General features: G+C 36.9%; 1 protein-coding gene across 5 annotated transcripts in view; it reads left to right on the forward strand.

The window, feature by feature from the left end:
• The window catches only part of Scfd1 (sec1 family domain containing 1), a 95,395-nt gene extending 83,142 nt beyond the window's left edge, over positions 1-12,253 (forward strand). For all 5 annotated transcript variants that reach the window (XM_063246426.1, XM_063246429.1, XM_063246441.1 and 2 more), the window contains 4 exons: positions 414-447; positions 1,178-1,243; positions 7,212-7,280; positions 12,044-12,253. In XM_063246426.1, coding sequence (XP_063102496.1) covers positions 414-447; positions 1,178-1,243; positions 7,212-7,280; positions 12,044-12,067 — 193 coding nt within the window. In that variant the 3' untranslated portion in view covers positions 12,068-12,253. The remainder of the gene's footprint in view (positions 1-413; positions 448-1,177; positions 1,244-7,211; positions 7,281-12,043) is intronic.
• Positions 12,254-18,595: the final 6,342 nt, after the last annotated feature.

The raw sequence follows: 18,595 nt of genomic DNA on the forward strand, positions 1-18,595 counted from the left end.
TTTTCACTTTCCTTCCCTATATTATGTTTATTCAGTTTTTATGCAAATGTACTATCCCCAGATTATATGAATATTGTTTTGAACATGGTGAAAACTTACTACATGAAATACCTGTGTCATCACTTCACATATGTCCACACTTCACTTTTCTTCATGGTACCTGCTGTTCCAGCTTCTAAAATTACATTTCAAAATTAATAGATTGGCCCATTCCCTTTTAGACACTGAAGTAGCTACTTCTGGCTTCTTCCCCTGGGGTGCTAAAAGACCCACTACTCTCATCAGAGGAAGAAGAAATTACAGATACCTGTCTAGCAGCACTCACAAGTATATGCAAGTGTGTTTCCCGTTTCTGTTTTATTTGTAGTAAACACTATGAGTGAAATTTTCAGTATGGTTTTTCTTTATTACAGCTCAGTGCCTAGAAACAAAAATCCATTCCAAGAGGTAAGGTTTGCATAAAAATTCTCTGTTCCTAGGAAAGAAAGATCAGGTAACCAAGCCATCTTGAGTATGTGTCATAAATAAGACTTTATTATGAATAGTGTACACTAATCTTGATAAATTCTGTACAGCCACAATTTTTTAAATTCTCAGCAAATATATTTTCCTGAATTAAAATCTGTTTAAACTTAAAATATTTTGTTTTAAAATAACAAAATTAACTTACAGAAAATGAAAGTTTTATGTTTGAACCTTCCAGAATTGTACTCCAAAAATTTGTAAAGTTGATATGACTATATTTTCATTTGAAAAACAAAGAGGCTTCTCAGTAAAAGTAAATACTATATAGTAAATAACATATTTGAAATTATATAACTGCTTGATTTTCTAATTTCCTATCTATAATAGATGCAAATTCAAAAATGTCCTTTAGGCAAAGCCATTTGGATTATGTTACTATTCATTCAATAGTATAGTTAATTTTCTTCTACAGTTTCTGAAAAATCTTTTTACTATTCAGCAGACATTAAAATTTTAAATGTATATACTTTTTAGAAATAAAGTTCTTAAACAGCAGGTGGCTAGATGCAGCCTTTGGTTACCTCATTTTTTTTTTAACCTCAATCAGAGACTAAGTTCCAGTCTAAAATACATGTTGCTTGAAAGTTAAAATTCTGTTTTCAGAATTCTGTTCAATTAATTTAATTATTTCTTTCTATGTTTACGTTTTTAGGCAATTGTTTTTGTAGTGGGAGGAGGCAACTATATTGAATATCAAAATCTTGTGGACTACAGAAAGGTACATTTAACCTTATTATTCTATCACATGGTGCTTTTCATTCTTTAGAGTACATTCTCTGGTAGCCATCCTGACCCTTATGTTACTACTTCTCTATGAGGCATTTAAAACTCTTGTACATAGGACACATATAAAACATGTGCCTGTAGTGCCAGATACTTGGAAGGCAGAAATAAGAGAATCACTTGAGCCCAGGAGTTTGTAGTCGGTGAGGGATAACAAAAATGTATCAATATTTATGAAGGAAGTTGGATGTGGTGGCACATGTCTGAAATCTTTGCTACTCAGAGGGCAAAACCAAGAGGATTCCAAGTTCCAGGCCAGCCTGAGAACTTAGCAAGAGTCTGTCTCAAAATAAAACTTTTTTAAAGAGGTGGGTGGGTAGAGGACATACTTAACATGTGTGAGGCCCTAGGTTCAGATCCCCAGTACTAAAAAATAAATGAAGAACAAAGCATAGTTTGACAAAGACATTTAAAATGTAGGAGCAGCAGAATTAGCTTGTTAGAATGACATTTCATAATCTTCATTTATTCACTTAACATTAAATAATGACCTTCACATTCTCACTTCATGTAGTCATAAAGCTTTAGTAGAGATTATGTTACAATCTGAGAAAAAAATATATAAGCAAGCATCACATCTCCAAAACTAATTAGTATAATTCTCAGGGTTTCCTCATTGGCACAGGGCATATTTTACCATCCATACATATGTAAGATACCAAAATACCTAACACTAGAAGGGCTTTTGGTTTTGGTTTTGTGTTTAAGAAAGGTTTTCTTCTAGCCTCTGGTGCCATAGACAAAATTAGGCTACATGATCGGTCTCTAAAACAGAAACCAAGAAAATATGATGGAAACCAATGTGAAAACATCTCTATAAACAGTGATGACAAGCTAGTGCAAGTACCCCACCCAGTATTTTTATTTTAAACACAGAACTGTATTAATGGCTCTTTAGTACATTGTGCTTAGCTTTGGCTAACAGTTCCCAGGGATAAATCCAGGGTTACAACACAAACACACATTTAGTACACTCCCACCTTGGTTAAGTGTTTTAATCATTTGTCAGTCTTCTTTCAGCATCTTTTACAATATTTATGGGGTAGAAAGAGTAACACTACAATACTAATTATGTAGCAACTGAGGTGTGAGTGTAAGTACAATTACTGCTGTTTATCAAATAGCACAGTGAAAACCTGTTCTTAATCACGCACAGGCTATTTCTCTACCGCAGAAAGTTGGACTTTGTGACTATATTGATTCAGTGTTACAATTAGTTATCACTTAAATACAGTTCTGCCTGGTCAGTCACTTTCCACCAGAAAACATTTTACAGTAGTTTTAACTTCTCTCCTTGTTGCCAGCACATGTTACCTGACACTTTGATTGTGGCAGTCTTAATAGGTATGAAATAGTGTCTCACTGTGATTTTGATTAATGTCTTTTCATGTTCATATTGGCATTTGTAAATTTCTTTAGAGAAATGTCTATTCACATCCTTTGTCCTTTTTGTTTTGTTTTGATTTTTCAGTCAGGGCCTTCCTACGTAGTTCTGGCTGGCTGCAAACTCACTGTGATCCTCCTGCCTCAGCCCACTGAGTGTGGGAATAGGTGTGTACCATCACACCTGGCCCCTTTGCCCATTTTTTATTTAGCTTATTTTTCTTTTTTACTGACTTGTAAGAATTCCTTATATAAGTTCATTATCAAATATATGATTGATTTGCAAGTATTTTCTCTGATTTCCTTGGCTTTTTTGGTGAATTTTTTTTTCTTTCATTGTTCATAATTTTGGTATCTTACCTAACGTAGGCATTTATGCAAAGTCCAAGCACATAAAGATTTATTTACCCCTGAAAATTTTATCATTTTGGCTCATTTTAGGTCTTCATCTGAGCTAATTTTTGTATATAATACAAAGTCAAGTCCAATTTCATTGTTTAAATGACCACTCTCATCCAGCACCATCTGTTGAAAAGATTGTTTTTCCCCAATTGGATAATCTTGGCAATCTCACCAAAAAGCAGCCTTGTTGAAAATCAGTTTACCATACATATTGGAGTTTATTTCTGAACTCTGAATGCTATTCGATTGATCTACCCAGGTCTATCCTTGTGCCAGTACTCTCTTGGGTTAGTTATTATTGCTTTACAGCAAAGTTTAAAATCAGAGCGTTCCTTTTGAAGATTGTTTTACCTTTGGGTCCTTTATAATTCCATGTGAATTTCAGAATCTTAATTTTTACAAAGACATCAGTATCCTTAGAAGAGTTTTCTATAAGTCATTTTAGAGAGGGTTTTCTTATTATCGATCCATGAACGTGGAATGTTTAATCTTTGTCCTTTTTAATCCCTTCAGCAATATTTTGTACTACTCAAAGTATAAATTTTGTAGTTCTTTCACTAAATCACCTCAATATTTTTTATACTACTACAAGGGTAATTATTAATTTTATTTTTAGAGTTATGTCAGTCACTTTTCCGTTGCTATAACAAATGCCCGAGGATAGATACTTTATAAATGGAAGAATTTGATGCACTCACAGTTTTGGAAGTTCAGAGTCCAGGCTCTCTCTGTTCAACCTTTGGTGAGGGCACCCACGACTGTCAAAGTGAGATGGGGGCAACAGCATGAGGGTTACATGTGAGTGACCATCGTGTGGGGAGACAGGAAACAAGAGCTTCAGGTCCAGGCTGCTCTCACGGAGCTGACCGGGCTCCCAGGAAAACCACAGTAGTTGCTCCCCTGGGCAGCACCACGCATGAGTTGACCACTGGGCCTCACCTCAACGCCACCACCACACCAGACTGCAGGCTCCCAACGCAGAAGCCTCTCTGGACGCACTCAAAACAGCACGAGTGGATAAACACCCAGTTGATTTTTTAATGTTGAATTTCTCTCCTGCAGCCTTGCTGAGCTTGATTACTAATTTTAGATTTGTATAATTTTCCATATGTTTACAAATTTTAAAAATCGTACTTTTTCCTTTCTTATTTGAAATGTCTTTTTCTTTGTTGTCTAACTGCACTGCTCAGGAACTTCAGTATATGTTTGGATAAAGAAGCAAAATGAGACATGCATATCACCTTCCTGATCTGAGGGACAAAGCATCCAGTATTTCACCACTAAATGTGCTGTTGTGGGGTTTTCATAGATGCCTTGTAGATCCATTAAATTTTGAGTGGCTACTCAGCCTCCCGCACACCTTGTTTTTTCAAAGAGGCTTTTTAATCCCTTTAATGTTGCTTCCTTCTAAAAATAATCCTAGTCCTTTTCCTGTCCTTCAGTCTGATTCAGGAGGAACTGAGCCAGGAAGGCTATGACAGGTTCACTGCATCATTAGGAACCCACGCCAGTTGTAATGTGAAGCAAACCATGCTATGGAGAGACTATAGAAGATACACAGTACAGAAATAAATAATGTGGCATTGTCCATGACACAATGGACAAATGTCACTTTTTGTTGGGATGGCAAAATACCACCATATTCCTGACATTTAGTAATGATATTAATATAACTCCTAATTTAAGTGATTATTTGTTAAAATGTGAGTATAGTTCATAAAATTTATTTGGTTGATTTATTTTTAGTTTTTTAAGACAGTCTTATTGTGTAGTTCAAGATGGCCTCAAACTTGAGGCAGTCTTGCCTCAGCCTCCTGAGTGCCAGGATTAGTGGTGTGCATCACCACAACCACTCAGTTAATCCAATTTTTTTGTTAATTTTATTTAAAGAGAAAAAGGAAAAAAAAAACAGAAAAAGGGTATAAGTAATACAGAATTTCAAAAAATAAACAGTAAGAAATCACTAGTTAATAGATTACATATTGTCATCTTAGAAATAGTTGTTCAAGTTACAAAATTAAAGCATATAAAGTGGACATTGAAACAGTGAGACTGCAAATAGTTCTGTTCAGTGATCCAACAAAAATTCAGTAATATGGTTATCTATCTTATACACTTAAATATACATGCGGTTATATCCTTTAGAGCACTTTCTTTTCCTCTCTTTTTACAATAACAATTACACATTTTGGGTTTTATTACTCCCACAGTTCTTACTACTTTTTTGGAAGAGAATAAAACCAAATGTGACATAACAGAACAGAGTCAGTCAAATCAAAAGGATGGACATAGTACATGATGTAAAAACAATACAAGGTGATCAACAATGATTACCATAATGCCTCTTGCCATCTTAAAAAGAATTGTCTATATCATCAGTTATAATAAGAAGTTAATCTGATTTTTATGAAAACATTTTGATGTTGATGACCAGCCATTGAAAAACTGATGTAAAACCACTGCAGCATATTCTGTCGGTGTTAGGTGAGTGCCCACGGAATCAGATCAGTGCATGGTACATTTCCTAAAGTTCAGTCTTCGTGGGGAGAAAGTAAGGGGCTGTCACTTCTGTGCAGGATCACGAACAGATTTTCACTGGAATATTTGGTAAACTACAGTGTTTAAAACTATACCTTATTCAATGATGTAAGTGGTTACTACTCTGATGTTCCTTCTTGTTTTTCTGTTCTACAAATATAAAAGATATGAAAGAAGAATGATGATGGATAATCTGATGAAGAAAGCTTGTCCCACCTAGTGAGGGAGAGGGCACAAGTGGAGGACTAATCCCAGCTGATCTGTGCAACCCGTGGTCCGTTACCCATCTCTAAAAATGGTGCTGACATTTGGCCAGACCTGAGTGAAATATGCTAACAATAAATCTGGTTCTGTCTTAGGGTCCAAGTAGATTGGGACAGCTTACACTAGCTTTAACAGAACGTATAAAGGTTGATGCTCTACCTTTTTTGTCACATTCTCTTGCTGTTGAACCTGGAATGTTACTTGCTTTTTGCCTCCAAGCCCAGAGAGGTATAAAAGACTTCTTGAACAAGACTAGGGTCCCCTTCAACCACTGTATCCAACTGAAAATAGATGCGTCCTGTGCTACTGAGCTAAGGTCCTGGGAACGGTAGAAGTTTTGAGTCCCTCTAATGCTTCTGACTTCTTTCTCCCTGTATACCACACTGTGTACTTTGATTAACGGTTCCTGTGAGGATACGCTGTGCAGCCTCGAGAATCCCATTACACCATCTTGTGTAGTTGCTGCAGAACTGTCTCACTTTTAAAATGTGGCTCATGTTATATTTGTTCAGGACATTTTTTTCAATCAGTGATATTTATACATCACAGAGAAATGTCCTCTTGTGTTGCAAAGCCATTATTCTTGTGTTTTTGATGAATTATCAAATTACTTTATGGAATAAGATACATTATTTGAAAAATTCTCAGCTGGGCATAGTGGCACACACCTGTAATCCCAGCACTCAAGAGACTGAGGCAGAAGGATTACCACAAATTTGAGGCCAGCCTGGCCTACAGAGTGAAACCCTGTCTCATGAATTTCCTTTCAATGTATAATAAAGAATTGCAACATAAAGAACTTACAAATTCTAATGAAGTTTTAACTTGTGACTGGGTTTCAACATTCTGTCAATCAAAAATAACAATCGCAGAGTTACAGCATGGAATGGGACGTAGTCACATACAAATACTATGTTGTACAAGTAAGATTGAAATGACAATCCACACTGCTGTGCTGTATTCTATTTTCAACCTAACAACTGTCTTGAAGTAGTGCAGAGCCCACGCTGGAGGAATGCTGGCCTAAGATTTTGTAGATAATTGTTGCCCATGTGAAATGTGATAGTTATTAGATTCTTTTTTACAAGAAATAGCCCAACAGTGTGTCTGAATATATTAGTTTTTTTTTTTAAGAAAAAGGTATTCCTATGCTATTTCACCGCTTTGTTATTTTTTTATTTCATGCAATTTTAGGATACACGTGTACACTAAAATCCACCACCCCAAGACCTTATCTATCCTAGCAAGGTAGTATATTTTCATAGGAATATTGGAAACATTTCTTGTGACTTGCATCTGTCTCTTGACTTTTTCAGGGGAAGCAAGGCAAACACGTTTTGTATGGCTGCAGTGAGCTTTTCAATGCTACGCAATTCATGAGACAGGTAATGTGGCTTTCCAGTTTGTTCTTTTAATCTAATCCAAGTTGCTGTGGATAGGTTTCTAAAGAGAGGAAGATGAACTTTTATTCAGCCAGAAGAGCTAAAACCAAAAGCCACACAGCTGTTAAAGCCTTGACATCTGACGTTATTCTCCTTATCCCAGTTATTTAAGTTTGAAATCACCATTTTCCAGTGTACACTGTGTCTTCACATGTCTTCACTGTACCACACAGACGTGTAACTTTATTGGGCAATAGTATTTTATCAGGTGATACGCAAAAATTTACCTTGAAAGCTGATGGCAGCATCCAGTAGCTAAGGGGTGCTCTTGGTCTATACGGTCCATGTAGGACTGTTTTCACTGATGTCCTCTGTGATTTCATTGATCCCAGCTTGAAGTTTTAATTAGGACAGTCAGTACTTGTCTACACATTGCCATAAAAATCATAACTCCACCATATACTTCCTTTTAACAATGGGTTGGCATTGATTTTCCAGCACAACTTCCTTACCCTAATGTGATTTGTATATTTTTAACATAATTTGGTGAGAGTTTCAAACATACAGAGAATGAAAAATGTGCAGGTGTTCACTGCAAATTCTCTTCTGTGTTCTGCTACACTTGCTTTGTACCCAGCTCCGTCCATTAATTTCTCTAACTTACCTAATTTTAAAGCATATTGTAGCTAACAAGCCAATATCATTAGCTAAAGTTCATTTTTTATTTACTCCCTCTCCCTTGGTGGGATAAAACTTACAATGAAATACATAAATTCTTAAGTTTTGCCAGGTAAAGTTTCCTGAATATCCTAAATCCCTATGAAGAAAGTTCTACTGCCCTTTCCCAGTCAGTCCCTGCCCAAACTCTTGTGATATTTTTCCACCATTGATAAGTTTTATCTGTTTTAAACCATCATAGAAATGGCACTTTTTCTTGGTCAGCTTTACCAGTGAACCTCAGTTCTCTTCATCAGATGAATCTTAATGAATCTTATGTTGTCTTTTTCTATTTCATTAATTTATACCCATTATTATCTTTCATTCTGATTAATTTTTCCTAATTTGGAAGCTCACTTTTTTTTTAATTTAGAGAAAAAGCAAAACAGACAAAAGGGTAGAAATAATACAGAATTTCAAAAAAATAACAGTAAGAAATCAACACTAGTTAATAAATTACAAATTGTTATCTTAGAAGTAGTTGTTCAAGTTACAAAATCAAAGCATAAAAAGTAGACAAACAGTGCCAGTGCAAACTATTCTATTTGATAAAGGAAGCTCACTTATTAATTGTAATTCTTTCCTAAAACAAGCATTTAAAGCAATAAATTTCCTTTCATATGTTTCACTAGCATTCCACAAATTTGTGTATTTTAAATCATTCAGTTTGAAATATTTTGAAGTTTGCTTTGTAATTCTTTGGCCCAAGTATTATTTTTAGGTCTGTTGTTGTTAAATATTCCATAGTTTTCTAAATGCCTCTTTGGTTGCTTATAATCATACAATATGCTTTACATAATTTCATTGTTTTAAAATTTTTTGAAATTCCTTTTATGGCCCAGCATATGGTCTCTCTAATATTCCATATGCACTTTAAAAACTGATCTTCTGCAAAAGTTGAGTGTAGAATTCTGCAAATAATCATTTTGATCAGTGATAGAGTTGCTCAAATTTTATGTCTTTATTGGTTTGTTTGGGAATTTTTTGTTTGTTTGTTTTTTGTTTTGGTACTGGGAATCAAAATCGCAACCTCATGCTCACCAGGCAGGCACTTAAGCCACTGAGCTAAATCCCCTGCCCTCTTACTGGTTTTGAGGGGAAGTTTTACAGTGACAGATCTAGTCTCTAATCTGCTGAAAGACTGACATTAAAATTGCCAGCTAGCATTGTGGGATTCTTTTTTCCTTTAGTTCTATCAATTTCTGCCTTTTGTATTTTGGAACTCTTACTAGGTACAGTATATACATGTGATTTTTCATCTCCCAAAGGGACACTTGTATCGTTATTCAGTGTAGTATTCCCCTGAAATCTATTCATCATCTTTGTCTTGAAGTCTGTACTTTATCTGATATTACTGTGTCCTCTCTAGCCTCTTACACTTAGTTTGCATGTTATAAATTTTTCTATCTATTTGCTTTCAACTTTTACAGTTTATTTTATAGGTGTATATATTTGGATGTTTTATTTTACAATAAAGGCCTTTACTTGGAGTCTTTGTCTCTTGCCCTCTAATATGTATGTCTATCATTTTGCTTTATTTAGTCTCTTGTTTGGGGTTTTCCTGTAATTCCTTCCATGCCCTTTTTCCTTTGGATTTCCTTTAGAATTAATTCACTCACCAATTCCTTAGCAGTATCTCTGCATTATGAACTCAGCAGTTGCAGTAAATGTGGAAACCTTGCAATTATATGTGCTTACTCTCCCAGTATCTGTACTTGTGACTATCACATTTTTTACATATACCCTCATTTTTGCCTCAACCATGTATATCATAAAGAAGCAAATTCTTTGCTTTCATCCAGACATATGTGGTCTCCATGCCCTTCATTGCCACTCCAGTAGATTTTAGTTTCTGTGACAGAAAAGCATCTTTTAGCATGTATTATATCTTAGGTTTGCTAGTGAGCTTTCCTGATTTCCTTTTGTATAAAAAGTGTTTATTTCACTCTTATTCTTAAAAGTTATTTCTCTCTTTCTCTAAAGACTTCCAAATTGACAGTTTTTAATACTTTGAAGATATTTTACTGTCTTTTGGGCTTTTTTGTGATGCTCCATAGTCATTCAAATTCAGTGTAATTGTAACATACCATTTCTTTGTCTTCTATCCAAGTTTTATTTCAATATTATAATGTATCTTGTGAATTTATGTTGCTTGGGGAACACTTGAGCTTTCTATATATTCACCAAATTTGGGAAATTTTCAGCAATTATTTCTTTAAATATTTTTATGCTCTATTTTCTTTCTCCATTTTGTACTCCCTTTACATGTCATGCATCACATCATGAAGTTTTGGTCAACCGCAGACCATTATAACATGTACGGTGATGATTCCTCAAGATTATAATGGAGCTAAAATCTACTCCCATCACCTGGTAACGTTGAAACCATCATAATGCAGTGCATTACTCACATGTCTCGGGTGATGCTGCTGTAAACAGACCTGATGTACTCACTGTCATTCATGTACATGTACTGCACATATGGTTACATATGATACACTATACTTAATCTGCATAAATGTACAGTGTTTATTAAATCTACAGTAATGTCCTCAACCTTGCTACACTCATCTAACTCACCCAGAGCAATCTTGTCTTGCAAACTCCATCCCAGCCTTGCAAGTTAATCCTATACACGAACACTATTTTTGTCTTTTATACTACCATTAGTGTGCTTTTTCTGTTTTTAGATACACAAATACTTAATTATTGTTACAGTTGCCTGAAATATTTGGTATATAACATGCTGCATAAGTTTGTGGCCTAGGAGCAATGGCTGTACCATAGGATCTAAGTACGCTGTGGGCTATACCACTATGGTTTACGTAAGTTCACACTGGGGTTGCATGATGAAATCATCAAACCTCAAATGTCTCAGAATGTATCTCCATTGTAGCACATAACCATATATTTGATTTATATATTGTCCCACAAATCTCTGAGGATAGTGTTCTTTTCTCTGCAGATACTTCTCTTTTCATTCCTTGGGAGTATATTTTCCTTTACTTCATTGAAAATACAGTTATTTTAAACTTTGTTAATTATAAACACGGGTGATCTCCTTGACAGTCACTGTTGGTTATGTCTAACAAGTCATATCTTTCTTTTTCTCCATATGTTGAGTAATTTTACATTGCATGCTTAGCATTTTAGACGGTTACTTTTTGGAGACTGAATTCTTTTCCCTTAGAGACTTGAGTTAAGGTTTATTACGCAGTTGCTTTGCTTAGACTCAAACTCCAAACTGTTGTTTTTTGAGCAGCAGCTCATATATCACTTTCCAGTCTCACATATTCTTGAAATCTAAGAAAAGTCTGTACAAAATTTGAGGCTCTTCCACTCTGTTCTTTTTCCTCAAGACTCTTGCACCCTGCAGAAATTGTCAATCATTGTCCCCTGACTCTTCAGATAAAGAAGACTGTGAATTTTCTGCCACAGCTCCAGCTGCCCACTGTAACAGTGCCTGGGGCCTCCTTCAGTTTCAGGCACAGAGCCGGGGCTCTACCCTCCTTCCCAGGGCTGGCTCTCCTGAAGCTTGCTCTCACTTGCTCTCCACTGCCGCGGATAATTGATTTTTGCATTTTATTTAAAGTTTATAATTGCTTTCTTTGGAAAAGTTAGTCCCATAGGAGTTCACCAGCCTTCCAGAAATAAAAACCTTAGCTGCAAACGTAGCGCATTGGTGGAGCCCAAAATATATGAGGTCTGGGGTTCAATCTCTGGACCACAAAATAAACAGAAATAAAAGCCTTTTTTTTCTTTTAGTCATCTTTTACAAATATAAATGTATGAAGAAAACTATCCACAGTGAAGTTGCTTATGACAAGCCTCTACATTTTCCAACTGGGTCAATATTAATTTCTTCAGGTTTTTGGGTTGTCTTTTGCTTTGGTTTTTTGATTAAATTAAAATATATTCTCCTAGGAACATAATAAATAAAAATTTTACTGTGATGAAAGTGAATTTCTTAGGTTGTCCATAAATATGCTTGAATACATAAGCTTTTATAATGTTCAAAAATTTATATATGTAATTTTGTTTTGTTTTAGCTCTCACAGCTTGGACAGAAATAACACAGAAGAACCTAAAATATGAGAATCTACTTGGAACTTGGATAAATGTAAAAGTCAAAAGAGCCAGCTATTTCCCTCTGCAGAACAATGTTCTAATATTAAACCCAGATTTATTAATTTTTAAGGAAATTCTATACTTAATATAATGTATACTGATCAAAGGAATAAAGCATTTCAGAAATAGAACTGTAACATTGTCCTTGATCCTGTTATGTTTGACAAATATAAAAGCACTTTACAGCTCTATCTCAGTGGTGGTGACCCTTGGCATACATTCCCCAGAGGACTGTTTATCATTGAAAGCTCTAAAAGGCTCACCATCATCACTCTATCTGATCATAATCTTAAAATATTAATATAATAACTAATAGGTTATCAATATTAATATAAAAGGTGGTTGTGGTTGAAACTGGTGAAAGTTTAGGATTATACAGCTGTTACTAAAAACTACTTTCTTGTAGTCCATTAGTTTGCCAGATTGCTTCTAGATTTTTAAAACCAATGTCTTTTCACCGTCTAGCACATCCATGTATGTTGTTCAGTAAAATTTCTCATTTATATAATGTTGACAGAACAAAATTAACATGATTTGGGATAGACAAATAGAAAACAGTCACATAAAGTTCTAAATAGTCAAAGTGTTAAATTTGATTCTGAATTTCTTCATATGCAGCACTCACAAAGGATTTTGATCATTAATTCATTAATACAGGCATAAATAAGTAGTCAAATTATTTAAGATTTTTAGCACCAATAATTATAACCTGAGTTAACATATAAAATGTAATGAAATGTATATTTTGGGTTAAAAAGGAGGTTCTGTAGAGATGTGTTAATAACAAGCACAGAATTTCAAAGCATAATCACTAAACTTTACCCAGCTAACTATAATAAGCCTGCAGTCAACAATTACTGAGCATAATCCTTTGAAACATAGATGGAACATTTTAGAAATGCAATTTGGCTTCAGGAAAGTCAGATGTTAGAAATAATTTTGAGCATGTTCACAACATCATTGAAGTTAAAAATCAATAATAGATTTCCAATCCAAAAACCTGTGTTGGAAAAGAGAGATAGAGTTCTAAGTAACCCTTTAAGTTACACATTAGAAAATATTTTGAAATGAATAATCAGCCACAAAAATACTACATATTAAAATGGGCTGATACAACAATGAAGAGGTTAAGACACATTAAAGTTCAAAAGAAAATTTGAAAAGGTTGAAAATTAGATGTCTGCTGTGGTTGGGATTGCTTTGTCCCAGGGACTTGGTGTGCTGGAAGCCGGGTCCTCTGGCCATACTGAGAGGTGGCAGGACACTGAAGAGTGGAAGTGGCCGAAGGCACTGGAGGGGAGGCACCACCCCTGGTAGGGGCTACACTACTTGTGGGATCCCTACTTGGTTATCACAGGAGATTGTTATAGAAGAGACAGCCTGACCCTGAACTGCTCTCTGGCTTCTCTCCCCGTGCAGCAGCTCCTTCTCACACACTCCTGCCTTACGATGCTATCTCTAACGAGGCCTGCCCCAGAGCAAAACCAGTGCCAGTGCCACATGCCACTGAGCCTCTAAAACTGTGAGCCAGATGAGCCTCTTTGAGAACCTAGCCTCAAGTATTACATCATAGTGAACAGAAACAGACTACTTCAGGGTCCACCATGAGCTACAACAAAACGTGAAAAAAGAAAAGTGAAAAAGCAGAAAATGACAAAACAATCAGTGATAGAGAATCTTATTGATTGAACTGGCTCCTCAAAATTCCCATGTGAAAGCTGCAACTCCCCAGTGTGACTATATTTACAGAAAGGGCCTTCCGGAAGGTAAATAAGGTTAAATGAGGTCAAAGGAGTGGCATATTAATCCTGTGGGACTGAGACAAGAGGAGGAAACGAGAGAGCTCTGCCTTTGTCCTTAAGTGCACAGAGGAAAGGCCATGTAAGGACACAGCCAGAATGTAGCCATCAAGCCAGGAAGAAGCTTCACCAGAAACCACAGTGTTGGCACCTTGATGCTGGACTTCCGTCCTCCAGAAGAAGAGAAAGTAATAGTTCTTTAAGCAACCAGCCTATGGGATCCTGCTATGTGAACCTGAGTTGATGAATACAGAAAGGAATAAACTAATGAAAAAGAAAGTGGAAAGACTCAAAATCTCAACATTAATGTTGAGATTACAAATAGTGTTACAGGCATCAGATAACTGCAGTGGAACCACTGCTCTCAGCCAAGTTGGAACCAGGTATTACCTTCCCACTAAAAATAACTTTAAAATTAGATAAAGTATGTGAAACAATAGTTCTTAAGATCATGGTCCTAAAATGAGCATATTCCTAAGATTGCCTGGACCACAGTACAAAAATAGAAATCCCAGATGCAGACTATTGCCTCCCCTAATTGGAAGACCACTCTAGGTGTCAGAGGAGTAGCTTTCAGGGACAGTACCATGGAGGAAAGGGCCTCACAGAACTCTGGAGCTCTGCCCAGGGTCCTCTGTTACTCAGTGGAGTACTTTTTAGTGTGTGCAAGGGAAGAAATTACCCGAGGCTGGGGAAAGAACCACCAAGAAGAATTAGAGGACCACATAGGCAGGAACCAAAGAGAATAAAAAAAAAAAAATTCACAGGGAAACACGCACACATATACACACTTAGCCTTAAAAATGAGGGGAAAACAGTCTTAGATGAGCAGTGGTGTGGTCTTACCTAACAAAATTAACAGCAGTGCCCCCAAAGATTAAACTTTCTAACTTAACTATGTCCCAAACCAAAACTCAAGAATATAAGAATAGTCTTATAAAAATATTCACCAAACAAGATAAAATTTGGAATTAAAATCAGAAATGCAAAGCAATAGGAAAATTGAACCCATGAAGAGGATAAAATGTCTATTTAAACAGGACCAAAAATATACCAGATGCTATAATTAGTAGATGAGGATAGTACTTATAACAGTTCCATATGTTCAAGGAGTTAGGCTAAGAAAGACTGAACTTGTTTAGCAGCGGCATGAAAGATTGAAGACTCATTTCGAACTTCTAAAGTCAAAACCTACAGTGTCTGTATTACTTCACTATGTGAGTGCTGTAACAAGTTACCACAACCTGGCGGCTTAAAACACCATAAATTTATTATCTTACTGTATTAGAAAAAATGTGAAATGAGTTAAATTGGGGAATGGGCCAGGCTCCCTGCCCTCCCGCCTTCTCGGGGTCCAGTCATCCTTGACTCATGGCCCCTTCCATCTCGTAAGTCAGCCACAGCCATGGCTGGTCGAGCTGGTCAAGCCTTGTCAGACGACTCTGACACTTATTTTTCCCTCCTCCCATGTGCTAAGAACCTTTGTGATTAAACCGGGGCTACCAGACTAGAGTAATCTCTTTGTAACACTGCACCCTAAATCAGCCTCACTCTTCTCAAGTGAATTCCAAACATTGACTAAAATATACCATATTGTAAAACTTTAAAAAAAGGTCTCAGTGAATTTTAAATTTGCTCACATTTTAAAATAAGAAATCAATGGCAGCAATCTGGAACACAGTTGTCACAAGATGTCTCCCCAGAAAGCAGGTCCAGACAGAGATTACCATGTCGACTGGGGAGTTCTTTCAGGGTCAGCAGCTGGGGGAGAAGGATGAATCTTCACCACCACCCTCAAACTCTAAAACAAACGTGCTCTTTGGAACCATGGAAAAGATATGGGTCCTTCACACTGCCTGCCAAGAAGCAACCAGTACAGCCCTGTCCCGTCAAGAAGCAGGTATGACTTCGGGATATTTCCGGCTGAGGAGTATTTTCCTGAGGAGAACTTGATCAAGCCATGAAACCAGCAGTGTCTGACCCCATGTGTACCTGGATCGAGTGCAGCAGGGGAAGGAAGGGAGGGAAAGAGTCACAGAGGAAAGAAGGGGTGGGGTCTTATTCACCCCACCTTCCCTACAAAGCAAAGGCCATGTATCTCAACGTGACCAAGCCTGTTCATGCCCAGAGTTTCAGGAGAGAATGTCGCATGGAGACAAGAAGGCTGAGGTGTTGAGCTGCTGAGGAGATAGAGCTATGTCCATTTCCTCAATAATGGAAATGCTAATACCTCAACTACAGTGCATTCTTGGGTCACAAACTTAATTCTTTCCGTGATTCTGATCACAAAATGAATTGGATGAGAACTGAATCAAATTTCCCCAGAAGGCCAACACTGAACCTAACTATTGATCTCATTACAAGCGAATCCCTACATCCATCACCGCCGCTCCGGGTGGACCACCACCTCAGAGTTCCTGCCAGAACAGGCACGTCCTCGGCCTTACGGTAAGGAAAAGACAACTGAAAACTTTTTTTTACTATTTTTTATTTGAATTATTAATTTAATTTTCTTACTACTCTTTGCTGTTTCCTCCTTCTGTGCATTTCCCACACACATTTGTTCCATTATTTTACCCTTTTCCTTTTATAAGCATCTGTTTGTGTATGTGTGTTTCTCTTCCTCTCTTCCTTGGCTTTTTACTCCCAATACAGTCTATAGAGAGTAAGGAAATTCTGCTTTGTCATTTTATATCCCACCTATTTTTATCCATATGTCTTGCCTTTTTTCTTCTGTGTCTTACTCATTCTAGTTTTTCTTTTTCTTTCCTCTCCTCCTTTTCATTTGTCTCCTTTAACTTTTTTTCTAATATTTATATCAGTCATAGAATCTTTTCCCATGCCCATATCTCACTACCAATTTTATATCCAGTTTCCCCATCATCCTTATTCTTACTGTCATTAGGACTCTTTGCCCTTAATATTTCCTCCTTCCATACGACATAGCAGAAGAATTAAAAAATTATCATTTGGCAGGTGGTCTTATGTTCATTCAACATGCACCTCTTATCACAAGTAGCAGGGACACAGTGAGAAAACTTAAAAGAAAAAGACTTTTGTTTTTCCTTTTTCTCTTCTATTCTCCCCACTGGAATTAGCCAGTCTCCAACCCCTTGGGCTTAGATAACTGATTTTATAAAATTACCGTTGAATGCTATTTTTCACCGTTAGGGAGACATAGCCATTGCAGTAGTGCACACTAACTGCAGGCAAGACTGGGTGGTTATGATCCTTACACTATAGCCATGATTTCTTCTACAGGCTGAAAGGAGGAAGGGCTGAAACCACCATCACACCAGGGAAAGGGAAACCAAGAATTTCTAACCCAAGAATTTGGTCTAGATCAGACTCTGCAAGGCTCTGCCTGCAACCTGACAGAAAGACATCCCGAGTCCAAGTCAGCTTCACAGTAAAAGCACCACAGTAAAAGGATCAGAGGAATTGCTGGGGTGTGAGCACTCATACTCTAACAGAGAAACTACTTGAGAATCACATATACAATGTCTCATTGGAGTATTTAATCTATTTTCCCATTGGACATCTTATAGGTTTAAATTTTTGTATGTTTCTTGATTTATTTAGTAATGTGAGGCTGTATGTTCTTTGATGGTTTCCTGTGTTTATTGGGTTGTTGTTATTCTGTATTTCTTCCATTGGCTCAGAGTCAATAGATGTCTAGGTTCTCTCCCTCATGTCAGCTCCTTATGTAGTTCTTCATGTCAAACCCCAAGACAAAATTGACGTATTTCTTTATTCTTTTTCCAAACAAATAAACTACTCCCAAGTTTTTAAATTCCCCATACTTGGCTCCCTTTACAGATTATATCTAGATGCCCCCTCAAATCCTCAAGTGGTCATGAGTGGGGTTTCTCAGACACACATGGACCTAGTGCATGATGCTGGGATTAAGGGTGTGTGATTGCTAAACCTGCCCACTGATTAGCATAGTTCTGAGCATGGCTAATGGCAAGGCTCACCCTGGGTGCGGGGGACACCACCTAAATGGTGGCTGGCCTGGATGCGTACAAAGGGACAAAAAGAAGCTGCCCCTGTTTCTGCTGCTGTGCGCTTATTTACTGTCTCGAGCCTGCTTGCTGTGGATTATTTGTCCTCTGTGATGCCTCTCTGCCATGGCACCCTGCCTTGGAGCCAGGTGACCATGAACTGATGCCTCTGTGAACTATGAGCTGAAACAAACCTTTCCTCCTCTTAACTGTGGGCGTTATGCATTTGTCTTAGCAATGAGAAAAGTAGTTAAGAACCTCACCTTCACTCTTATTTTCCCTAATACTCATCCTCAAATGTTCACATCCTAAGCCTTCCTAATGTATTATCCTCCATCTCTTACCTTCCTATCAGATGCACTCACTTCAACAGCATTTGCGCTTACCTTCATATGATAACCTTCCATATCTTACCTAACATTACATCCTCTGTCAGCAAGTTCTGATAATCACACAGCTTTCCTCAACCACTAAAGTAGCCCTTTCTCCCATATCTTGTTCTGCCCCCTGTAAAATACCCTCTGAAAACTCTCAGTACTAACAAACTATTCCAATAGAATCAGGTCCCATATCAACTGTTTCTTCTTGTCTCTCACTCTTCAAACCTCCTCTTAGTGTCTAACACTACTCATCCAACCACCTCCCATACCTCATTGCAGAATAACCAAAA

This window comes from Cavia porcellus, unplaced genomic scaffold (assembly GCF_034190915.1).
Source record: "Cavia porcellus strain 051 isolate PalLab524CR breed Dunkin Hartley unplaced genomic scaffold, mCavPor4.1 scaffold_1, whole genome shotgun sequence".
Classification (NCBI taxonomy): domain Eukaryota; kingdom Metazoa; phylum Chordata; class Mammalia; order Rodentia; family Caviidae; genus Cavia; species Cavia porcellus.